Consider the following 23,168-nt stretch of genomic DNA (forward strand, 5'->3'; position numbering starts at 1 on the left):
TAGTAAACCATGGCACTGGGATTATACTCTGGGTCTGTCATACTTCATAAATTCTAGGTTTTTCTTCATGCCTTTCACTTTTTATTTTCCAGGATAGTTCTACTCTTATGCTCTTGTCTTTGTTAGTCTTATTTGTTGTTTATTTTTTTCTCTGAAGAAAAATGCCATGGCAGTCAGCTTTGTTTCTCATCACAAAAGTTTTGTTTTCTAGATTATAGCCTTTAAAGGTAATCAATTGCTCTTTCTAGTTACACGTATATAGCTTCTTAAATTTCTTTGTGTACCAATAGTTGTATTTGTTCTTACTACTAACATTTAGAATTTTTTCATGAAAACCACAGGATTATTACACCATTATAAAAACCCCAATGGATTTAAATACAATTAAGAAGCGCTTAGAACATAAATATTATATGAAGGCTTCAGAGTGTATAGAAGACTTCAACATAATGTTCTCAAATTGCTATTTATACAACAAGGTATGTAAGGTTTATGTTATACTTGATTATTTTTTTGGTCTTACATATAGAGGATGTGCATAAAAAGTGTGCTGATTTCAGTTTTCATACCTTGATTTGGGGTATTTTACATATTTTTTTTTTATTTAAAAAAATGTTTTTTTAACGTTTATTTATTTTTGAAACAGAGAGAGACAGAGCATGAATGGGGGAGGGTCAGAGAGAGGGAGACACAGAATCTGAAACAGGCTCCAGGCTCTGAGCTGTCAGCACAGAGCCCGACACGGGGCTCGAACTCACGGACCGCGAGATCATGACCTGAGCCGAAGTCGGACGCTTAACCGACTGAGCCACCCAGGCGCCCCTGGGGTATTTTACATATTTTTAAGGATAGGGGTGTTTTTTTTTGCTGGATTTCATAATTTTCATGTATCGATATTTTTTCACGATCTATTTGCCATAATTTTGCCTGAATACCTGTAATGGTTTTTGTTTTCTTTTTTTTCATTTTTTGAAATGTTTATTTATTTATTTGGAAAGAGAGGGAGCATGTGTGTGAATGGGAGGGGGGCAGAGAGGGAGGGAGAAATTCACAAGCTGACTCTACCTTGTCAGTGCAGAGCCCAACGTGGGACTTGATCTCACAGACCATGGGAACATAACCTGAGCCAAAATGCCAATGATAGCTGGTTTCTGTGAATAAAGTATCATTTATGTGTTCTTTACCATACTTCTGCCATTTCAGTTATAAATGATAAACCAATCTAAGTTAAATGTTCATGGTATGGATTCAAACAAATTATGTACATCTAAACTTCATGACATGACAAGTTAACCTAAAGATACTGTGTTCTATTCCAGTAGAAATGTTTGCATTTGTGTTGATGCATTAGCTTGTCTGATACTGTATGTGGACATTTTGACCCTAATTTTCACTTTTGCTTTCATCTGTAAAACTGGATTTGTGTATTAAGCTTTTTCTCCATATAGTATTCCTGTTTCCTAGAACACTGCATCCTTTTTAAACTGTTCCATATCTAAATATTTTAAAACTTGCATCCCATTTACTCAAAATCACTAGTGATGCTGAAATGTAATAGAAATTTGGTTCCCAAACTATCAGTGCCACCTTAAATTTAAGACTCTTAACAAGAACCATATGATCCTTTCAATAGATGCAGAGAAAACATTTGACAAAATACAGCATCCTTTCTTGATAAAAACCATCAAGAAAGTAGGGATAGAAGGAGTATACCTCGAGATCATAAAAGCCATATATGAATAACCCAATGCTAATATCCTCAATGGGGAAAAACTAAGAGCTTTCCCCTAAGGTCAGGAACAAGACAGGGATGTCCACTCTCACCACTGTTATTCAACATAGTATTGGAAGTCTTAGTCTCTGCAATCAGAAAACACAAATAAAAGGCATCCAAATCGGCCAGGAGGAGGTCAAACTTTCACTCTTCGCAGATGACATGATACTCTATATGGAAAACCCAAAAGATTCCACCAAAAACATGCTAGAACTGATCCATGAATTCAGCAAAGTCGCAAGATATAAAATCAACGCACAGAAATCAGTTGCATTCGTATACACCAACAATGAAGCGATAGAAAGAGAAATCAAGGAATCGATCCCATTTAGAGTTGCACCAAAACCCATAAAATACTAGGAATAAATCCAACCAAAGAGATGAAAAATCTATACACTGAAACTATAGAAAGCTTATGAAAGAAATTGAAGAAGTCACAAAAAAATGGAAAAAGATTCCATGCTCCTGGATAGGAAGAACAAATATTGTTAAAATGTCAATACTACCCAAAGCAATCTACATATTCAGTGCAATCCCTATCAAACCAGCATTTTTCACAGAGCTAGAACAAATAATCCTAAAATTTTTATGGAACCAGAAAAGATCCCGAATAGCCAAAGCGATCTTGAAAAAGAAAACCAAAGCAGGAGGCATCACAATCCCAGACTTCAAGCTATACTACAAAGCTGTAATCATCAAGACAGTATGGTACTGGCACAAGAACAGACACTCAGATCAATTGAACAGAATAGAGAACCCAGAATTGGACCCACAAATGTATGGCCAACTAATCTTTGACAAAGCAGGAAAGAATATCCAATGGAATAAAAACAGTCTCTTTAGCAAATGGTGCTGGGATAATTAGACGGCAACATGAAGAAGAATGAAACTAGACCACTTTCTTACACCATACACAAAAATAAACTCAAAATGGATGAAAGACCTCAATGTAAGACAGGAAGCCATCAAAATCCTCAAGGAGAAAGCAGACAAAAACCTCTTTGATCTTGGCCACAGCAACCTCTTACTCAACACATCTCTGGAGGCAAGGGAAACAAAAGCAAAAATGAACTACTGGGACCTCATCAAAATAAAAAGCTTCTGCACAGCAAAGGAAACAATCAGCAAAACTAAAAGGCAACCGACAGAATGGGAGAAGATATTTGCAAATGACATATCAGATAAAGGGTTAGTATCCAAAATCTATAAAGAACTTAACAAACTCAACACCCAAGAAACAAATAATGCGGTGAAGAAATGAGCAAAAGACATGAATAGACACTTCTCCAAGGAAGACATCCAGATGGCCAACCAACACATGAAAAAATGCTCAACATCACTCATCATCAGGGAAATACAAATCAAAACCACAATGAGACACCACCTTACACCTGCCAGAACGGCTAGCATTAACAACTCAGGCAACAACAGATGTTGGCGAGGACACGGAGAAAGAGGATCTCTTTTGCATTGTTGGTGGCAGTGCAAGCTGGTGCAGCCACTCTGGAAAACAATATGGAGGCTCCTCAAAAAACTAAAAATAGAACTACCCTACGACCCAGCAATTGCACTACTAGGCATTTATCCATGGGATACAGGTATGCTGTTTCGAAGGGACACATGCATCCCATGTTTATAGCAGTACTATCAACAATAGCCAAAGTATGGTAAGAGCCCAAATGTCCATCGGTGGATGAATGGATAAAGAAGATGTGGCATATATGTATGTATATATATATATATATATACATATATATATACATATATATATACACACACACACACACACACACACACACATACACACAATGGAGTATTACTCGGCAATCAAAAAGAATGAAATCTTGCCATTTGCAACTACGTGGATGGACCTGGAGGGTATTATGCTAAGTGAAATTAGTCAGAGAAAGACAAAAATCATATGATTTCACTCCTATGAGGACTTTAAGAGACAAAACTGATGAACATAAGGGAAGGGAAATAAAAATATGAAAACAGGGAGGGGGACAAAACATAAGAGAATCTTAAATATGGAGAACAAACTGAGGGTTACTGGAGGGGTTATGGGAGGGGGGATGGGCTAAATGGGTAAGGGGCATTAAGGAATCTACTCCTGAAATTGTTGTTGCACTATATGTTAACTAATTTGGATGTAAATTTTAAAAAATTAAAAATAAAATTAAAAATAAATAAAATAATAAAAATAAAAAATTTAAGACTCTTAGTCAATATGAATTTTTAAAAAAAATCAGAACTAATGGTATTCTGAAAGTGCCATTGGAAACTTCATTTTAATTTAACAATGTCAAGTGTATTTTTACATTTTTAAAAATTTTTTTTTTTCAACGTTTTTTATTTATTTTTGGGACAGAGAGAGACAGAGCATGAACGGGGGAGGGGCAGAGAGAGAGGGAGACACAGAATCGGAAACAGGCTCCAGGCTCCGAGCCATCAGCCCAGAGCCTGACGCGGGGCTCGAACTCAGGGACCGCAAGATCGTGACCTGGCTGAAGTCGGACGCTTAACCGACTGCGCCACCCAGGCGCCCCTACATTTAACATATTAAAATGAAGTTCAGTAATTTTCCTGATATACCTAACTCGAAGTCAGTGTTCTCTGCTTTAGGCTTTTTATCAGTAGTGAGTAAAGCAAGTGGAAGACTTCCAAGCAGGTAGTTAAGATTTAAAAACTGAAAGAAAAAAAAGGGGCGGCTGGATGGCTCAGTCATTTAAGTGACCAACTCTTGATTTTGGCTCAGGTCAGGCTCAGGTCACCCTGGGATTCTGCTGAGGGTGGAGCCTGTTTGGGAATCTTTCTCTCCCTGCCTCTTTGTCCCTCCTAGCTTGCGCCCATGCACACATGCTCTCAGAATAAATTTTAAAAAAAGATTTAAAAACTAAATTAGCTCTGCAGTGTCATTTTATCACTTATAGTTAATTGAAAACAATCACATCAAGTCAAGTCTTGTACTTTGCACAGCCATTAATATATTTTAACTTATTTGTGAGGTAGAAATTTTAATTTCTAAAACCTTTCTGTATTAGTAGGATTGGTTGGATTGTAATCCTCTATTACTCATAAAGGCTACCTGGGTTATTTTTAGAAGTTACATGTTACATTCTAACCTGACTTGTTAGAATTTAAAATATGAGCCGCTGCACTATTTTCTAAACTTAATTTAGAAGCAATAAATACTGTTTAGTAAATACTAAGAGTACTGTGTCACTGTCTTCTCTAAGGTAGCCTGAATTGTTGACCATGTTGTAATCTTATATATTTTCTAGCCTGGAGATGACATTGTTCTTATGGCACAAGCTCTAGAGAAGTTGTTTAGGCAGAAATTATCTCAGATGCCACAAGAAGAACAAATTATAGGTGGTAAGGAAAGAATAAAGAAAGGTAAGACAGAAAAGGTTTATGTTTTCTTTCTTTCTCTGTGTTTTATATTATATGCATGTGTACTTGTGCATGTATAAATATAATGACTAGAACTAAATAAATCCCTCAAAGGAGATAGGCAATCCGAAGTCCTTCTATATCCTATTTATTGGTATAAGGTGTCCATTTAAACAGTAAGGCAAACTTTGAAAACAAGGATGGCTATCATATAAGATTAGAGAGGATTGTCTCGATTTATGGCCTTGGAGTCTGAGATTTCCTATAGCACAGTGCCATTCACATAGTAAGCACCCCATAAATTTATTAGTATTTTTAGTGGATCTTGTATCTGTGCTATACTAATAAGAGGGCAAAACTTTTCAATGTTCCTTGTACCAAAGATCTCATAGCTAAGAATGAAATGTTACTGTTGTGTCTGAGGATTCGCCTATCTTTTAATTCAAAACATGCAAACAAACAAACAAACTTTAGAGGGAAATATTTTACAGCTAATAAACATAATATTTAAATATGGAGTTACAAAACTAATCTTAGGTATTCAGTTGGATTTATTGTAGAGGTTAACCAAAGTTGTCATAGATGAAATGTTGGTTTATTTTTAGATCACTGCAGGTGTACATTTTGGCTAAGTTTCTTAATCACCATTCCATGTTAGTTTCTTCATGTATAATATCAGGAAAATATTTAGCTTTTGTGTTTGTAAAGTATATAGTTAAGTGGCTGGGATATAGGAGACTTATACCACTATAAGATTGTTTTAATTGATAATAATGTGTGCTTTTTTCCTTGTTGTTGATAGATCTTTAAGATGGGTCATGCTTAAAGCTTTACCCAATCCTGTGAGATACTCACTGTTTATTAAAGTTATTATTTGATTCTCACCTTTGGAAAAGGTTGTTCTTAAGTCTGACAGTAAATGGCCTAGGGTTCTGCAAGAGTATATCAGTATGCCATTTAAATTGTTAAAGCAAAGTGATAATTATTGCTGACTTAAATTATCAAGCATGGTAAAAATTATTTATCTTTAGAATGCTTCCCTTAAAAAAAGATTTAATACTTTCTTGGTGGTTAAGTTGTAGCTACTTGTTTCAGATGCTCAGATTATTGCTAAAAGCATAAGATTCCGTCAGACAAAAGTTCTTTGACTTTGTTTTTCTGTCATTATGTATTTGGATGTTTGTCACTTAAAATGCACATATTGTGATGGTTACAAAGATGTATAACCAACCTAACTCTCAGCTTCAATTTACATTTTAGTTAGAAATAAAACTTTAAAAAAAATAAGACATGCATTATAATAGATGTCAGATGAAATTACACATAGTATGTGCTATAGTCCAAAAGAGTAAGAAATTCACACTGGCAAAGCTGGGGAAGGCTTTAGTGGTGACAGAAGCTGAGTTTGGTCTTGATGGATTGGTAGACTTTCCAAATAACTTTTTTTAGGAGTTTTCTACTGCCAGAGTCATGTCATTTTTATGCACAGTGGTAGGGAAATTGTCATATGACAGCCAAATAATGTAGTTATGTGTTGATACATTATGGCAAAGAAGAAATTTAAATTTAGTACATTAAACTGAATTGATAGATGAAATACTTGAGTAACTTTTAGGTGCCACCACACTGGTCAGCGTTCTTGAGATATATCAAACAAAACAAAAACTTTTGCCATCTTGGAGTTTACATTGTAGTAGGAAAAGAGAGGCAAACAAGCATGATGGGTTTAGAGTGGGCCTCATTAAGAAGTTAAGATTTGAACAAAGAAGAACATTCCAGGCAGGGGGATCAGCTAGAGCAAAGGTCTTTAAAAGGATCCTTTCTCTCCCTGTCACTTTGGGCCATTGCCTTCATGAGCTGGATCAGTCTTCATGTGACAATATTTAAGTAATATTTTTCTATTCTCATTTTACTTGATCTTAATCAGTATTTGCTTTAGAAGGCTACTGTCTCTTTCTTGAAATGCCTTTATTCTTTGTGCACACTCTAGTTGTGTGAGCTTACTTCCCATTCTGTAGTCCTCTTGGCATTATCATTCTTTTCTAAATACTGAAAACAAACTTTTTTTTTTGAGACGGAGAGAGTAGGGGAGGGGCAGAGAGAGAAGGAGAAAGAGAATCCCAAGCAGGCTTTGCACTCTTAGTGCATGGGGCTCGACATGGAGCTCAAACTCACAAACCATGAGATCATGTCCTGAGCTGAAATCAAGAGTCAGACGCTTAACTGACTGAACCACCCTGGTGCCCCTATTCTTTTCTATTCGATTTCTAAAGTATTGGGGTTTTCTTTTCAGGGCTTGATATTAGTATCCTTTTTCTAAATTCCATCTGTATGCTATTAATCCTCAAATCTATATCTCTAACACAGTCCTCCCTGAGAAACCAATTATTATCTTCAAGTCACTGGACATTTCCACATGGATGTCTTCCACTTGGATGAGAGATACACATCTTTCATTTACCTTGCTTATAGTTAAACACTGAACTTGTTAGGTTATTCTGTATAACAGAAAATGGTACTAATAAACAGTTATTCAAGCCAGAATAGTAGAAGTTGTTCTTGATTCCTTCCTTCTTTGATTCTTTCTCCCCTTCTGTTCATTAGTAATCATTTGAATTCAATCCTAAGATTGTTTTTGCAATAATACTAACTTGGGCTACAATCTTCTTAGCCCCTGTGATCTCGATTGTTCTGTGTTCTCTACACAATAGCAAAAGTAGTCTTTTATTTTTATTTATTTTTAAGTTTATTTATTTTGAGAGAGAGAGCATGAGCAGGGGAGGAGTAGAGAGGAGGGGAGAGAGAATCATAAACAGCCTCCACCCTCAACACAGAGTCTGATGTGGGGCTTGAACCCATGAGCCACGAGATCATCACCTGAGCTGAAACCAAGAGTCGGACGCTTGACTGATTGAGCCACCCAGGTGCCCTGCAAAGGCAGTCTTTTAAAAATAAACTATACATCAAAAAATAAAAATACATCATTAACCTGCTTAAAACCTCCTCTATAGCTTCTCATATTAAAATGAAGTCTGAATTCCTACCGTGGCCTTTTGGGATTAAATCTTTGCCCATTTCTCTATTCTCATCCTGAACTACTTTCATCTCACTCATTGAAGTTTTCCCTACTGATTGTCTTGGAATACAGTTTTACTGCCACCCCATTCTCTGGCTGGCTACTTCTTTCCAGTAACATCTGAATTGATACCTCTTCAAAGAGACTTCTTTGGCTATCTTCTTTATAGTAGGTCTCTGTCTTTTGTCAGTACTCCCACTTATTTCCTTTCTAGTGCTTAGCATCAATTGTAATCAATTTGATTACTTTTTTTTTCTATTTCTTACACTAGACAATATGGTCAACAAGGACAGAAACTGTCTATCTTGTTCATTATTGTGCCTGAGCACCTAGAATGGTGGCCTGATACATAATAAGCATACAATAAATATCCATTGAGTCCTCTTATGTCCCAAGTACTGTATTAGGCACAAGGGATATTGTAGAGATCAAAACAAAGTTCCTTTCCCCTCACAGAGCTTTTTGTTTTTGTTGAGGAAATTGGTAACATTAAGTAAATGTAAGTATTTCTCATTATACATATCTGTTTAGCTCCTGAGTTCAAAGAGCCACAGTTGGAATATCAAAAGATAGGAGGTTATCTCAGTCTCTTTGGTTCCTAAGTTTTAGTTAGTGAGTAATGAGAAATAAGAGATTGAGGAATACCAGCCCTGTCTTAAAATATATTCAAAAAAATATATTGTTGAGAATTTGGAGGGTCAGGGATATCTATATATTCTATGTCAAATGTGATAAGGGCAAAGAAAAAAATAAGAATAAGAGAATAAGAAAGTGGTGGGAGTGGAAGGAGAAAGATGTTCTATATAGGGTAGCTTGAGAAGGTAACATTTCAGCAAAGGCATGAAGGGAATGTTGGAGTGAGCTGATGAGGCTATCTCCTTACAGGCAGAGCAAATTGTCTGCTTATGCTTACCAAATTTGAGGACAGTAGGCCAGTAGGCTAAGTGAAATTAGTGAAGGGGTGGAGTGATAGGAAGTGCAGTTGGAAGGAGGGCAGAGGTGGGGACATGGGGGAGGAGCATAGGTAGAGAGATGACACAGGTCCCTACAAGGCATTGTAGGGACTTTGGCTTTTATTTGAAAAGAAAAGATTAGAAGTCATTGGGCATTGAACAGAAGTGTCATGATCTTATTTGAATTTAAAATATCACTTCGAGGGCTATTTTGAGAACAGACTACAGGATGTAAAAGCAGAAGAAGGAAGGGCTCATAGGATACTACTGTAGAAATCCAGTTAAGAATTGATGCCTGGGACCAGGGTGATTACCACTTGTAATTGTAATCAGATTCTGGATAAGAAAATAGAGCCAAAAGAGTTTGCTGACGGATGGGGATATTGGGTTTGAACGACCATGGAGTCAAAGATGACTCCAAGGTTTATGGTGCGAGTGATTAGAAGAGTGGAGTTACCGTAGCAGCCCTCTTGGTGTAGTGGGCAGCACATTAGTCTCATAGTCTGAAGAATGGAGTTACCTGGATACAAGGATGGACTTTTGAAATGATAGATTTCAGAGCGATGTGATCCAAATGTCTTAAGGGTTGGTGTTCTCTGGGGACATACAAGGCAGAAGACCATACACAGTGGTTCCTTCGGCAGAGTCATCTGAAGGATATATTGATAAGAAGATTATGTTCATATCTATTGTTTTGTGTTAACCAATGATGGGCTCTGTCATAGTTTTAAGGTTCTTGGATATTTATGCAGAGCATTCTGGAGACCTCACATAGTATTATGTAGTTTGTCTCCAGGATGTCTAAAATTTACTGAAGCTACTCACAGAGCTCTATTAGTGTAAATTTAAGCCAGGCACCTTTCTGAATAAAATTGATAAGTCTTCCATTAATATCAGGTTTGAAGTCTCTAATATTATATCTAAATTGGTCTAACAAATGTTAGCAAGTACCTGTGGGAGGGTTTCAAAGGAGAATGGGAGTTTCCTGTGTTTATATTACTAAAAAGCTGAACTAAGTGAATTAAAATAGAATACTAATAGAAAAATGGTTTTATATTTTACTCATATTTACTCTGGTTCACACTTTACTAGGGATTCAACATAATGTAGCAGTTCCTTCTGGTAAAGAAAAACAATCCCCAAAAGCACTGGACAAAGTATTTAAGCAGCAAGTGATTCCCTCTGTATTTCCTAAGACATCTATTTCTCCTTCAAACATGTCACAAGGTACTCCATTCAACACTGCCTCACAAACAGTGGCCCAAGTAAGTTTACTATGACTTTAAAATGTTTCAGTGTAAGGGATTGTTGTAATGACTAAACCTTTTTTTAAGTTGATCTGAAAATTGGTCTTCAGTATACCACAGTCAATCTTTGTGTACATTTTTTAATAGATCTAGAATGTGAACCAAATTTTAGAGATTTTTAGGTAGAATTTGAACTGGCTTATATGTTTTTATATTAGTATCAGTTGCCCAACTACCTATTTTGTGTGTGTTACGTAACTTCTTTTGAATCCTAACTTGATGGGTTGATAATTTAAAATTGTATACCGTAGCTGATTTCAGGTATTCAGAACTTGTTTTTGCATAACAGTGACTTTTATTGTTTCCCATCTCTCATTGATCTCAAAGGTTTGCATAAGACCATTCTTTGGGATGTAGGAAGAAAATATTTGAGCTATTAATTTACCTGTAGAAAAGAAATTAACTTTTACTAATATTTACTAATATTTAAATATTACTAATATTTAATATTTACTAATTTACTAATATTAATATTTAATATATAGACGACATGGTACTGATAATTTTTTCCTTTTTTTTGTTTTTTTTTTTTTGTTTTTTTTTTAACTGTAGGAGTAACCATCAAAAAAAGTTTGAAAACTGTTGCTGTGAATGTCACTTTAATTACAGTTGTTGTTATTGAATTGTTTCAGGTTACAAGGGGTGTGAAGAGGAAAGCAGATACCACGACTCCTACAACTTCAGTAGTTAACGCAAGTGGTGAATCTTCCCCAACACTTGCAGAAAAAAAATCAGTGAAAATGCCACCTATGAAAGAAAATGTGCTGAAGACTGTTTTGCCAGATTCTCAGCAACTATGTAAAGTCATAAAGAGTGTTGAAGTGACCGAACAATTAAGGCACTGTAGTGAGATTCTTAAAGAAATGCTTGCAAAGAAACACTTGTCCTATGCATGGCCCTTTTATAATCCTGTTGATGTTAATGCTTTGGGGCTCCATAACTACTATGATATTGTGAAAAATCCAATGGATCTTGGAACTATTAAGGTAAATGTTTTCTTAATAGGAAGAACTTCTTAATTATAAAAGTATTCTTGTCATTGTAAATTTTTTTTTCAAGTTAGTTAACATACAGGGTAGTCTTGGCTTCAGGAGTAGAACCTGTGATTCATCTCTTACATATGATATCCAGCGCTCATCCTGAAAAAGTGCCCTCCTTAATGTCCATCACCCATTTAACCCACCACCCCACTCCAGCAGCCCTTAGTTTGTTCTGTGTTTGTAAGTCTTTTATAATTTGAATCCCTCAGTGTTTTTATCTTATTTTTCCTTCCCTTCCCTTATGTCTGTTGTTTCTCATATTCCACATATGAGTGAAATCATATCTTTCTCTGACTTAATTTCGCTTAGCATAATACCCTCCAGTGCCATCCACATTGTTGCAAATGGCAAGATTTCATTCTTTTTCGTCACCAAGTGGTATTCCAGTGTGTGTGTGTGTGTGTGTGTGTGTGTGTGTGTGTGTGTAGAGAGAGAGAGAGAGACCATATCTTCTTAATCCATCAGTTGATGGAAATTTGGGCTTTCTCCATAATTTGGGTATTGTTGATAGTGCTGCTGTAAACATTGTGGGTGCATCTGCCCCTTTGAATCAGCATTTTTGTATCTTTTAGATGAATTCCTAGTAGTACTATTGCTGGGTCATAGGGTAGTTCTATATTTAATTTTTTGAGGAACCTCCACAGTTTTCCAGAGTGGCTGCCCCAGTTTGTATTCCCACCAACAGTGCAAAAGGGTTCCCTTTCTCCACATCCTCACCAATATCTGTTGTGTCCTGAGTTGTTAATTTTAACCATTCTGACTGGTGTGTGGTACTATCGATGAGGTTGAGTGTCTTTTCATGTGTCTATTAGCCATCTGGTTATCTTCTTTGGAAAAGTGTCTATTCATATCTTCTGCCCATTTCTTCACTGGATTATTTGTTTTTTGGCTGTTGAGTTTGGCAAGTTCTTTGTACAATTTGGATACTAACCCTTTATCTGATATGTCATTTGCAAATATCTTCTCCCATTCCATCAGTAGCCTTTTAGTTTTGTTGACTTTCCTTTGCTGTGCACAAGCCTTTTATCTTTATGAGGTCCCAATAGTTCATTTTTGCTTTTATTTTCCTTGCCTCTGGAGACATGTCAAGCAAGAAGTTGCTGTGGGCTAGGTCAGAGAGGTTGCTGCCTGTTTTCTCCTATACGATTTTGATGGTTTCCTGTCTCACATTTAGATCTTTCATCCATTTTGAATTTACTTTTGTGTATGGTTTAAGAAAGTGGTCCAGTTTCATTCTTCTTCATGTTGCTGTCTAATTATCCCAGCACCATTTGCTAAAGAGACTGTCTTGTTTCCACTGGATACTCTTTCCTGCTTTGTCGAAGATTAGTTGGCCATGTATTTGTGGGTCCATTTCTGGGTTCTCTATTCCATTGTTCTGTGTGTCTGTTTTTGTGCCGATACCATACTGTCTTGATGATTCTAGCTTTGTAATACAGGTTAAAGTGTGGGATTGTGATGCCTCCCGATTTGGTTTTCTTTTCAACATTACTTTGGCTATTTGGGATCTTTTGTGGTTCCATACAAATTTTAGGATTGTTTGCTCTAGCTCTGTGAAGAATGTTGGTGTTATTTTGATTGGGATTGCACTGAGTGTGTAGATTGCTTTGGGTAGTATAGACCTTTTAACAATATTTGTTCTTTCTACATCACTGTCTTCCCACATTTTTCTTTATAAACAAAATATTTAGGTGTATTTGAACACATAATGAAGTTATTATAATTTAAGCCCTATAAGTTTGCTTGAGAAGTATCAGAAATATTCCTAAAATATTTTATAACCCCGGCACTTGATAGAACAATTCTCCTAAAAGCTGCTTCTTGATCTTTTCATTTTCTGTTCTCATATGGGCACACGGGTTGAGAAGTCTTACACCATTTACTTCTATTCTGAGGGGTAAGTTTTAAAACCTACTAATGGCACTTTGAGAATTAATTGAGACTTTGTTTTCATATGTGAACCAAATACTAGTCTCTTTGAAAGTCAGAGGAATTGTTTTGGATGTGCCTTGTAAGTACCGTCTTTAAATTTTTTTTTTTTAATGTTTATTTATTCTTGAGACAGAGACAGAGCGTGAACAGGGGAGGGGCGGAGAGAGAGGGAAACACAGAATCTGAAACAGGCTCCAGGCTCTGAGCTGTCAGCACAGAGCCTGACATGGGGCTCAAACCCACGAACTGTGAGATCATGACCTAAGCCGAAGTCGGACGCCTGACTGACTGAGCCACCCAGGCACCCCAGTACCGTTTTTAAATATACACAAAAGCTAGGTTTGTATGGAGCTGACATATCTGAACTCCTCCTCTGACTTCTTGGTTTTATTTTAGCTAATGTTATCCAATCCCCAGTAACTTTGGTCTTATTGGAGGGAAGGAGCAACTTTATACATGTGAGAAAAGTAAGTGTGTGTGTGTGTGTGTGTGTGTGTTTTGTTTTTTAGATGCAACATACGAGTGAAATGATATGGTATTTGTCTGTCTTATTTTGCTTAGCATAATACCTTGTAGGTCCATCCATGTTGTTAGAGATGGCAAGATCTCATCCTTTTTTATGGCTGTGTGTGATATATGTGTGTGTATGTGAGTGTGTGACTGTCTGTGTGACATATTCTTTATCCATTCATCTGTTGATAAACACTGAGGTTGCATCCATACCTTGACTATGTAAATAATAGTGCAATAAACAGAGATGCATATATATTTTTTGATTTAGTGTTTTTGTTTCCTTATATGAATTATTTATATATCTTGGATATTAACCCCTTATCAGATGAATCATTTGCAAGTATCTTCTCCCATTCAGTTGGTTGCATTTTTGTTTTGTTGATGATATCCTTCATTGTGCAAAAGGTTTTTCATCTGATGTACTTTATTTTTGCTTTTGTTTCCCTTGCCTGAGGACACATCCAAAAAAATGTTGCTAAGGCCCATGTCCAAGAGATTACTGCCTATGTTTTCTTCTAGGAGTTTTATGGTTTTATTTAGGTCTTTAATCCGTTTTTGAATTTTTGTGTATGGTGTACGAAAGCGGTTCAATTTTCATTCTTTTGCATGTAGTGGTCCAGTTACCTCAGTACCATTTGAAGAGAGTCTATTCCCTACTGTATATTCTTGACTCCTTTGTCATAGATTGACTATGTAAGTATGGGTTTATTTCTGGGCTCTCTCTATCCTGCTCCACTGATTTATGGGTCTATTTTTGTGTCAATACCACACTATTTTGATTATTATAGCTTGGTAGTATATTTTGAAATCTGGGATTGTGATTCCTCTAGATTTGTTCTTTTTTTTTTTTTTTTTACATATATTTTTGAGAGAGAGATAGTGACAGTGTGAGTGGGGAGGGGCAGAGAGAAAGGGAGAGAGAGAATCCCAAGCAGGCTTTGCACTGTCAGCACAGAGACCAATGCAGGGCTCGAACCCACAAAATCGTGAGATCATGACTTGAGCTGAAACCAAGAGTCTGACACTTAACCAACTGAGCCACCCAGTCTTCCTGGTCCTCTTTCTTAAGATTGCCTTGGCTATTCAAGGTCTTTGTGGTTTAGGATTGTTTGTTCTAGTTCTATGAAAACTATGATTAGCATTTTCATCAGGATTGTATTGAATCTGTGGATTTCTTTGGGTGATATGGATATTTTAACAATATTAATTCTTCAAATTTCTGAGCATGGTTTATCTTTTCATTTGTGAAAAGACATTTCTTTCATCAGTGTCTTATAATTTTCAAAGTAAAGGTCTTTCACTCTCTTGGTGACATTTATTTTTAGGGAATTTGTTTTTGTTTTTGCTTTTTGATGCAGTTATAAATAGGATTGTTTTTCTTAATTTTTCTTTCTGCTACTTCAGTATTAGCATATAGAGGCAGTATGTTTCTGTATATTAATTTTGTTTCCTGCAACTTTACTGAATTCATTTATTCTTATAGTTCTTTGGTGGAGTTTTTAGGGTTTTCTGTATATAGTATCATGTCATATACAAAAAGTGAGTTTTACTTTTTCTGTACCACTTTGAGTGCCTTTTACTTTTTCTTGTCTAGTTACTGTGGTTAGGATTTTCAGTACTATATTGAGTAAAAGTGGTGAGAATGGACATTCTTGTCTTCATGGTCTTAAATGGAAAGCTTTGAGTTTTTCACATTGAGTATGGTGTTAACTGGGTTTTTCATATATGGTCTTTATTATGTTGAGGTATGTTCTCTTTAAGCCCACTTTGTTGAGAGTTTTATCATGAAAAGATGTTGAAGTTTGTCAATTTTTTTCTGCATTTATTGAGATGGCCATATGGTTTTTATCCTTCATTTTGTTCACATGTTTTATAAGATTATTGAATCATCCTTGCATTCCTGGAGTAAATCTCATTTGCTCATGGTGAATGAATTTTGCTAATCTTTCGTTAAGGATTTTTGCATCTATATTCATCAGGGATATTGACCTGTAATTTTTGTTTGTTTGTTTTTGTTTTTGTCTTTCATTTATTTCAGCTTTGATCTTTATTATTTCCTTCCTTTTACCAATTCTGTTCAATTTTTTACGTCTTTTCATTTTTAGGAGAATTTTAGTAAAAACCTTTCATTTAGATGTTCAGGGTTCATTTAAGGAATTTATCTTTTCACCACTTTCCTAGGATCAAACTTGTCTATCCAAGATTACCTGGAAATGCACTGTTTTCCTGCTTTTGTGATTTTGTTTCTGTTTTTTGTTTTTGTTTTTGTTTTTACTTGGAATGTCCTCCTTCCTTATCTCTGCATGTCAAAATTCATTGGATATTTTCAAAGTCAAAAAATACCAAAACAAATATAGCAGAATTTTTACATATGTCAAATTTGGAGGGTGGGTATCTGTTTCTGGTATTGTCTATATTCTTCTGTTATTTGAACTATTTAGTAATGTAGGTGCTCAAATAATTTTTGAACTATGTTGTTTGTGAATCCTGTAATTTTTCCTTAATTTAGGGAAAAATGGACAACCAAGAATATAAAGATGCATATGAATTTGCAGCAGATGTTAGATTAATGTTCATGAATTGCTACAAGTACAATCCTCCAGACCATGAAGTAGTGACAATGGCAAGAACACTCCAGGTAAGTTGATAGGTGTGCTCTGAAAGTGAATTTCTCCTTTTTTTTTTTTAATTTTTTTTTAACATGAAATTTACTGTCAAATTGGTTTCCATACAACACACAGTGCTCACCCCAACAGGTGCCCTCCTCAGTACCCATCACCCGCTGTCCCCTCCCTCCCACCCCCATCAACTCTCAGTTTGTTCTCAGTTTTTAAGTCTGTTATGGTTTGGCTCCCTCCGTCTCTAACCTTTATTTATTCCTTCCCCTCCCCCATGGTCTTCTGTTAAGTTTCTCAGGATCCACATAAGAGTGAAAACATATGGTATCTGTCTTTCTCTGTATGACTTATTTCACTTAGCATAACACTCTCCAGTTCCATCCACGTTGCTAGAAAAGGCCATATTTCATTCTTTCTCATTGCCATGTAGTATTCTATTGTGTATATAAACCACAATTTATTTATCCATTAATCAGTTGATGGACATTTAGGCTCTTTCCATAATTTGGCTATTGTTGAAAGTGATGCTCTAAACATTGGGGTACAAGTGCCTCTATGCATCAGCACTCCTGTATCCCTTGGGTAAATTCCTAGCAGTGCTATTGCTGGGTTATAGCGTAGATCCATTTTTAATTTTCTGAGGAACCTCCACACTTTTTTCCAGAGTGGCTGTACCAGTTTGCATTCCCACCAACAGTGCAAGAGGGTTCCCGTTTCTCCACATCCTCACCAGTATCTATAGTCTCCTGATTTGTTCATTTTGGCCACTCTGACTGGCGTGAGGTGGTATCTCAGTGTGGTTTTGATTTGTATTTCCCTGATGAGGAACGACATTGAGCATCTTTTCATGTGCCTGTTGGCCATCCAGATGTCTTCTTTAGAGAAGTGTCTATTCATGTCTTCTGCCCATTTCTTCACTGGATTATTTGTTTTTCGGGTGTTGAGTTTGGGGAATTCTTTATAGATTTTGTATACTAGCCCTTTGTCCAATATGACATTTGCAAATATCTTTTCCCATTCCGTTGGTTGCCTTTTAGTTTGTTGATTGTTTCCTTTGCAGTGCAGAAGCTTTTTATCTTCATGAGGTCCCAATAGTTCATTTTTGTTTTTAATTCCCTTGCCTTTGGGGATGTGTCAAGTAAATAATTGCTGCAGCTGAGGTCAGAGAAGTTTTTTCCTGCATTCTCCTCTAGGGTTTTGATGGTTTCCTGTCTCACATTCAGGTCCTTTATCCATTTTGAATTTATTTTTGTGAATGGTGTAAGAAAGTGGTCTAGTTTCATTCTTCTGCATGTTGCTGTCCAGTTCTCCCTGCACCATTTGTTAGAGACTGTCTTTTTTCCATTGGATATTCTTTCCTGCTTTGTCAAAGATGAGTTGGCCATACATTTGTGGGTCTAATTCTGGAGTCTCTATTCTATTCCATTGGTCTATGTGTCTGTTTTTGTGCCAATACCATGCTGTCTTGATGATTACAGCTTTGTAGTAGAGGCTAAAGTCTGGGATTGTGGTGCCTCCCGCTTTGGTCTTCTTCAATATTACTTTGTTTATTCGTGGTCTTTTGTGGTTCCATACAAATTTTAGGATTGCTTGTTGTAGCTTCAAGAAGAATGCTGGTGCAATTTTGATTGGGATTGCATTGAATGTGTAGATAGTTTTGTGTAGTATTGACATTTTAACAATATTTATTCTTCCAATCAATGAGCACAGAATGTTTTTCCATTTCTATATATCGTCTTCAATTTCCTTCATAAGCTTTCTAAAATTTTCAGTATACAGATCTTTTACATCTTTGGTTAGGTTTATTCCTAGGTATTTTATGATTCTTGGTGCAATTGTGAATGGGATCAGTTTCTTTGTCTTTCTTTTGCTTCATTATTAGTGTATAAAAATGCAACTGATTTCTGTACATTGATTTTGTATCCTGTGACTTTGCTGAGTTCAGGTATGTTCTAGCAGACTTTTGGTGGAGTCTGTTGGGTTTTCCATGTATAATATCACATCACCTGCAAAATGTGAAAGCTTGACTTCATTTTTGCCAATTTGGTGCCTTTGATTTCCTTTTGTTGTCTGATTGCTGATGCTAGAACTTCCAACACTATGTTAAACAACAGCGGTGAGAGTGGACATCCCCGTCGTGTTCCTGATCTCAGGGGGGAAGCTCTCAGTTTTTCCCCATTGAGGATGATATTAGCTGTGGGCTTTTCATAAATGGCTTTTATGATGTTTAAGTATTTTCCTTCTATCCCAACTTTCTTGAGGGTTTTTATTAAGAAAGAATGCTGAATTTTGTCAAATGCTTTTTCTGTATCGATTGACAGGATCATATGGTTTTCTTTTCTTTTATTAATGTGATGTATCACGTTGATTGATTTGCAAATGTTGAACCAGCCCTGCAGCCCAGGAATGAATCTCACTTGATCATGGTGAATAATTCTTTTTATATGCTGTTGAATTCAATTTGCTAGTGTCTTGTTGAGAATTTTTGCATCCATATTCATCAGGGATATTGGCCTGTAGTTCTCTTTTTTTGCTGGGTCTTTGTCTGGTTTGGGAATCAAAGTAATGCTGGCTTCATAGAATGAGTCTGGAAGTTTTCCTTCCCTTTCTATTTTTTGGAACAGCTTGAGAAGGATAAGTATTACCTCTGCTTTAAATGTCTGGTAGAATTCCCCAGGGAAGCCATCTGGTCTTGGACTCTTATTTGTTGGGAGGTTTTTGATAACCGATTCAGTTTCTTCACTGGTTATGTGTCTGTTCAAATTTTCTATTTCTTCCTGTTTGAGATTTGGAAGTGTGTGGGTGCTTAGGAATTTGTCCATTTCTTCCAGGTTGTCCAGTTTGTTGGCATATAATTTTTCATAGTATTCCTTGATAATTGCTTCTATTTCTGAGGGATTGGTTGTAATAATTCCATTTTCATTCATGATTTTATCTATTTGGGTCCTTTCCCTTTTCTTTTTGAGAAGCCTGGCTAGAGGTTTATCAATTTTGTTTATTTTTTCAAAAACCAATTCTTGATTTCATTCATCTGCTCTACTGTTTTTTTTAGATTCTATATTGTTTATTTCTGCTCTGATCTTTATTATTTCTCTTCTGCTGGGTGTGGGGTGTCTTTGCTGTTCTGCTTCCAGTTCCTTTAGGTGTGCTGTTAGATTTTGTATTTGGGATTTTTCTTGTTTCTTCAGATAGGCCTGGATTGCAATGTATTTTCCTCTCAGGACTGTCTTCGCTGCATCCCAAAGTGCTTGGATTGTTGTTATTTTCATTTTCATTTGTTTCCATCTATTGTTAAGTTTCTTCTCTAATTGCCTGGTTGACCCATTCATTCTTTAGTAGGGTGTTCTTTAACCTCCATGCTTTTGGAGGTTTTCCAGACTTTTTCCTGTGGTTGATTTCAAGTTTCATAGCATTGTGGTCTGAAAGTGTGCATGGTATGATCTCAATTCTTTTATACTTATGAAGGGCTGTTTTGTGACCCAGTATGTGACCTATCTTGGAGAATGTTCCATGTGCACTCGAGAAGAAAGTATATTCTGTTGCTTTGGGATGCAGAGTTCTAAATGTATCTGTCAAGTCCATCTGATCCAATGTATCTCTCAGGGTCCTTGTTTCTTTATTGATCCTGTGTCTAGATGATCTATCCATTGTTGTAAGTGGAGTATTAAAGTCCCCTGGAGTTACCACATTCTCATCAATAAGGTAGCTTATGTTTGTGATTAATTGTTTTATATATTTGGGGGCTCCCGTAATCGGCTGATAGACATTTATATTTGTTAGCTCTTCCTGATGGATAGACCCTGTGATTATTATATAATGCCCTTCTTCATCTCTTGTTACAGCCTTTAATTTAAAGTCTAGTTTGCCTGATATACGTATGGCTACTCCAGCTTTCTTTTGACTTCCAGTAGCATGATAGATAGTTCTCCATCCCCTCACTTTCAATCTGAAGGTGTCCTCAGGTCTAAAATGAGTCTCTTGTAGACAGCAAATAGATGGGTCTTGTTTTTTTATCCATTCTGATACCCTATGTCTTGGTTGGAGCATTTAGTCCATTTACATTCAGTGTTATTTTGAAATATACGGGTTTAGAGTCATTGTGATGTCTGTCGGTTTCATGCTTATAGTGATGTCTCTGATACTTTGTGGTCCTTGCAACATTTCACTCACGGAATCCCCCTTAGGATCTCCTGTAGGGCTGGTTTAGTGGTGATGAATTCCTTCAGTTTTTGTTTGTTTGGGAAGACCTTTATCTCTCCTTCTATTCTGAATGACAGACTTGCTGGATAAAGGATTCTTGGCTGCATATTTTTTCTGTTTATCATATTGAAGATTTCCTGCCATTCCTTTCTGGCCTGACAAATTTCAGTAGATAGGTCTGCCACTAGGCTTATGGTCTCCCTTTATAAGTTAGAGCCTGTTTATCCCTAGCTGCTTTCAGAATTCCCTCTTTATCCTTGTATTTTGTCAGTTTCACTATGATATGTCTTGCAGAAGATCAATTCAAGTTACGTCTAAAGGGAGTTCTCTGTGCCTCTTGGATTTCGATGCCTGTTTCCTTCCCCAGATCAGGGAAGTTATCAGCTATGATTTGTTCAAGTACACCTTCAGCCCCTTTCTCTCTCTCTTCTGGAATTCCTGTGATACCGATATTGTTCCGTTTGATTGCATCACTTAGTTCTGTAATTCTCCCCTCATACTCCTGGATTTTTTTTTTTATCTTTTTCTCAGCTTCCTCTTTTTCCATAATTTTATCGTTTAATTCACATATTCTCTCTTCTGCTTCTTCAATCCATGACATGGCCACCTCCATTTTATTTTGTACCTCATTTATAGCATTTTTTAGCTCCTCATGACTATTTCTTAGTCCCTTGATCTCTGTAGCAATAGATTCTCTGCTATCCTCTATGCTTTTTTCAAGCCTAGTGATTAATGTTATGACTATTAGTCTAAATTCTTGTTACGTTACATTGCCTAAATCATTTTTGATTAGTTTGTTAGCTGTCACTACTTCCTGTAGTTTCTTTTGAGGCGAGTTCTTCTGTTTCATCATTTTGGGTAGTTCCTGGGGTGGCGCCAAACTGCAGGGCACTTCCCCTGTGCTGTCTGGAGTAACTTGTGTTGGTGGGCAGGGCCATAGTCAGACCCGATGTCTGTCCCCAGCCCACCGCTGGGGGCACAGTTAGACTGGTGTGTATCTTATCTTCCCCTCTCCCAGGGGCAGGACTCACTGTGGAGTGGTGTGGCCCCTGTCTGGGCTGCTTGAACACTGCCAGGCACAGTTGTGGTGCTGCTCTGATGGGATCTGGCGTATTAGCCAGGGTGGATCCGCAAGGTGCACAGGGGCAGGGGTAGCAGGCTCAGCTTACTTTGCTGTAGGTGGTCCCCTGCAGGAGAGGCCCTGCAGCACTGGGAGGGAGGCAGACCCGTCGGAGGGATGGATCCGCAGAAGCACAGCATTGGGTGTTTGCGGTGCAAGCAAGTTCTGTGCCGGGATCTGGTTCCCTTTGGGATTTTGGCTGGGGGATGGGCGAGGGAGATGGCGCTGGCGTGCGCCTTTGTTCCCCGCCAAGCTGAGCTCTGTTCTCCGGAGCTCAACAACTCTCCCTCCCATTGTCCTCTAGCCCTCCCACTCTCGGAGCAGAGCTGTTGACTTATAACATTCCAGATGTTAAGTCCTGCTGGCTGTCAGAACACACTCCGTCCGGCCCCTCCGCTTTGCAAGCCAGACTCAGGGGCTCTGCCTTGCCGGGTGGGCTGGCCGCCCCTTCACTGCCCCGGCTCCCTCCGCCAGTCCATGTAGTGCGCACCGCCTCTCTGCCCTTCCGACCCTCTTCCATGGGCCTCTCGTCTATGCTTGGCCCCGGAGAGTCCGTTCTGCTAGCCTTCTGGCAGTTTTCTGGGTTATTTAGGCAGATATGGGTGGAATCTAAGTGATCAGCAGGACAAGGTGAGCCCAGCATCCTCCTACACTGCCATCTTCCGTGTTCCTGAAAGTGAGTTTCTTCTGAACAGTTTGGAAATTTTTGAACCATAACTGAAAAGACAAAGAACACCCTACTTCCCAAAATAAAGCACAATTTATTAAAGTGTAGAGATTGTTTGTTTGTTAAATAAAAAACGTTGAAAAAAAAAAAATTTTAAAAAGGGGCGCCTGGGTGGCGCAGTCGGTTAAGCGTCCGACTTCAGCCAGGTCACGATCTCGCGGTCCGTGAGTTCGAGCCCCGCGTCAGGCTCTGGGCTGATGGCTCGGAGCCTGGAGCCTGTTTCCGATTCTGTGTCTCCCTCTCTCTCTGCCCCTCCCCCGTTCATGCTCTGTCTCTCTCTCTGTCCCAAAAATAAATAAAAAACGTTGAGATTGTTTGTTTGTTTTTGAGGTATAGCATACATTAGCACATCTTTTTATGAGGCTGCTGTGCACATAGAAGATATTGGAGAAATATTAGCGAAGAGGGGATAGTAGATAACTGAGATAGGATTGACTGGAGCCCATGTCTCCCTGAAGGGAAAGCTCGAGGACTGTTGAGGCTGACCCAGTGGGAGGTAGTGGAATGATGGA

At 37.5% G+C, this 23,168-nt stretch overlaps 1 protein-coding gene across 4 annotated transcripts in view; it reads left to right on the plus strand.

Moving 5' to 3' along the window:
* Positions 1-23,168, plus strand: part of BRDT (bromodomain testis associated) — a 79,528-nt gene that overhangs the window by 12,463 nt on the left and 43,897 nt on the right. For all 4 annotated transcript variants that reach the window (XM_042952798.1, XM_042952799.1, XM_042952800.1 and 1 more), the window contains 5 exons: positions 342-479; positions 5,059-5,173; positions 10,292-10,464; positions 11,139-11,492; positions 16,501-16,629. In XM_042952798.1, coding sequence (XP_042808732.1) covers positions 342-479; positions 5,059-5,173; positions 10,292-10,464; positions 11,139-11,492; positions 16,501-16,629 — 909 coding nt within the window. The remainder of the gene's footprint in view (positions 1-341; positions 480-5,058; positions 5,174-10,291; positions 10,465-11,138; positions 11,493-16,500; positions 16,630-23,168) is intronic.

The sequence above is a fragment of the Panthera leo genome, chromosome C1 (assembly GCF_018350215.1).
Source record: "Panthera leo isolate Ple1 chromosome C1, P.leo_Ple1_pat1.1, whole genome shotgun sequence".
NCBI classification, from domain to species: domain Eukaryota; kingdom Metazoa; phylum Chordata; class Mammalia; order Carnivora; family Felidae; genus Panthera; species Panthera leo.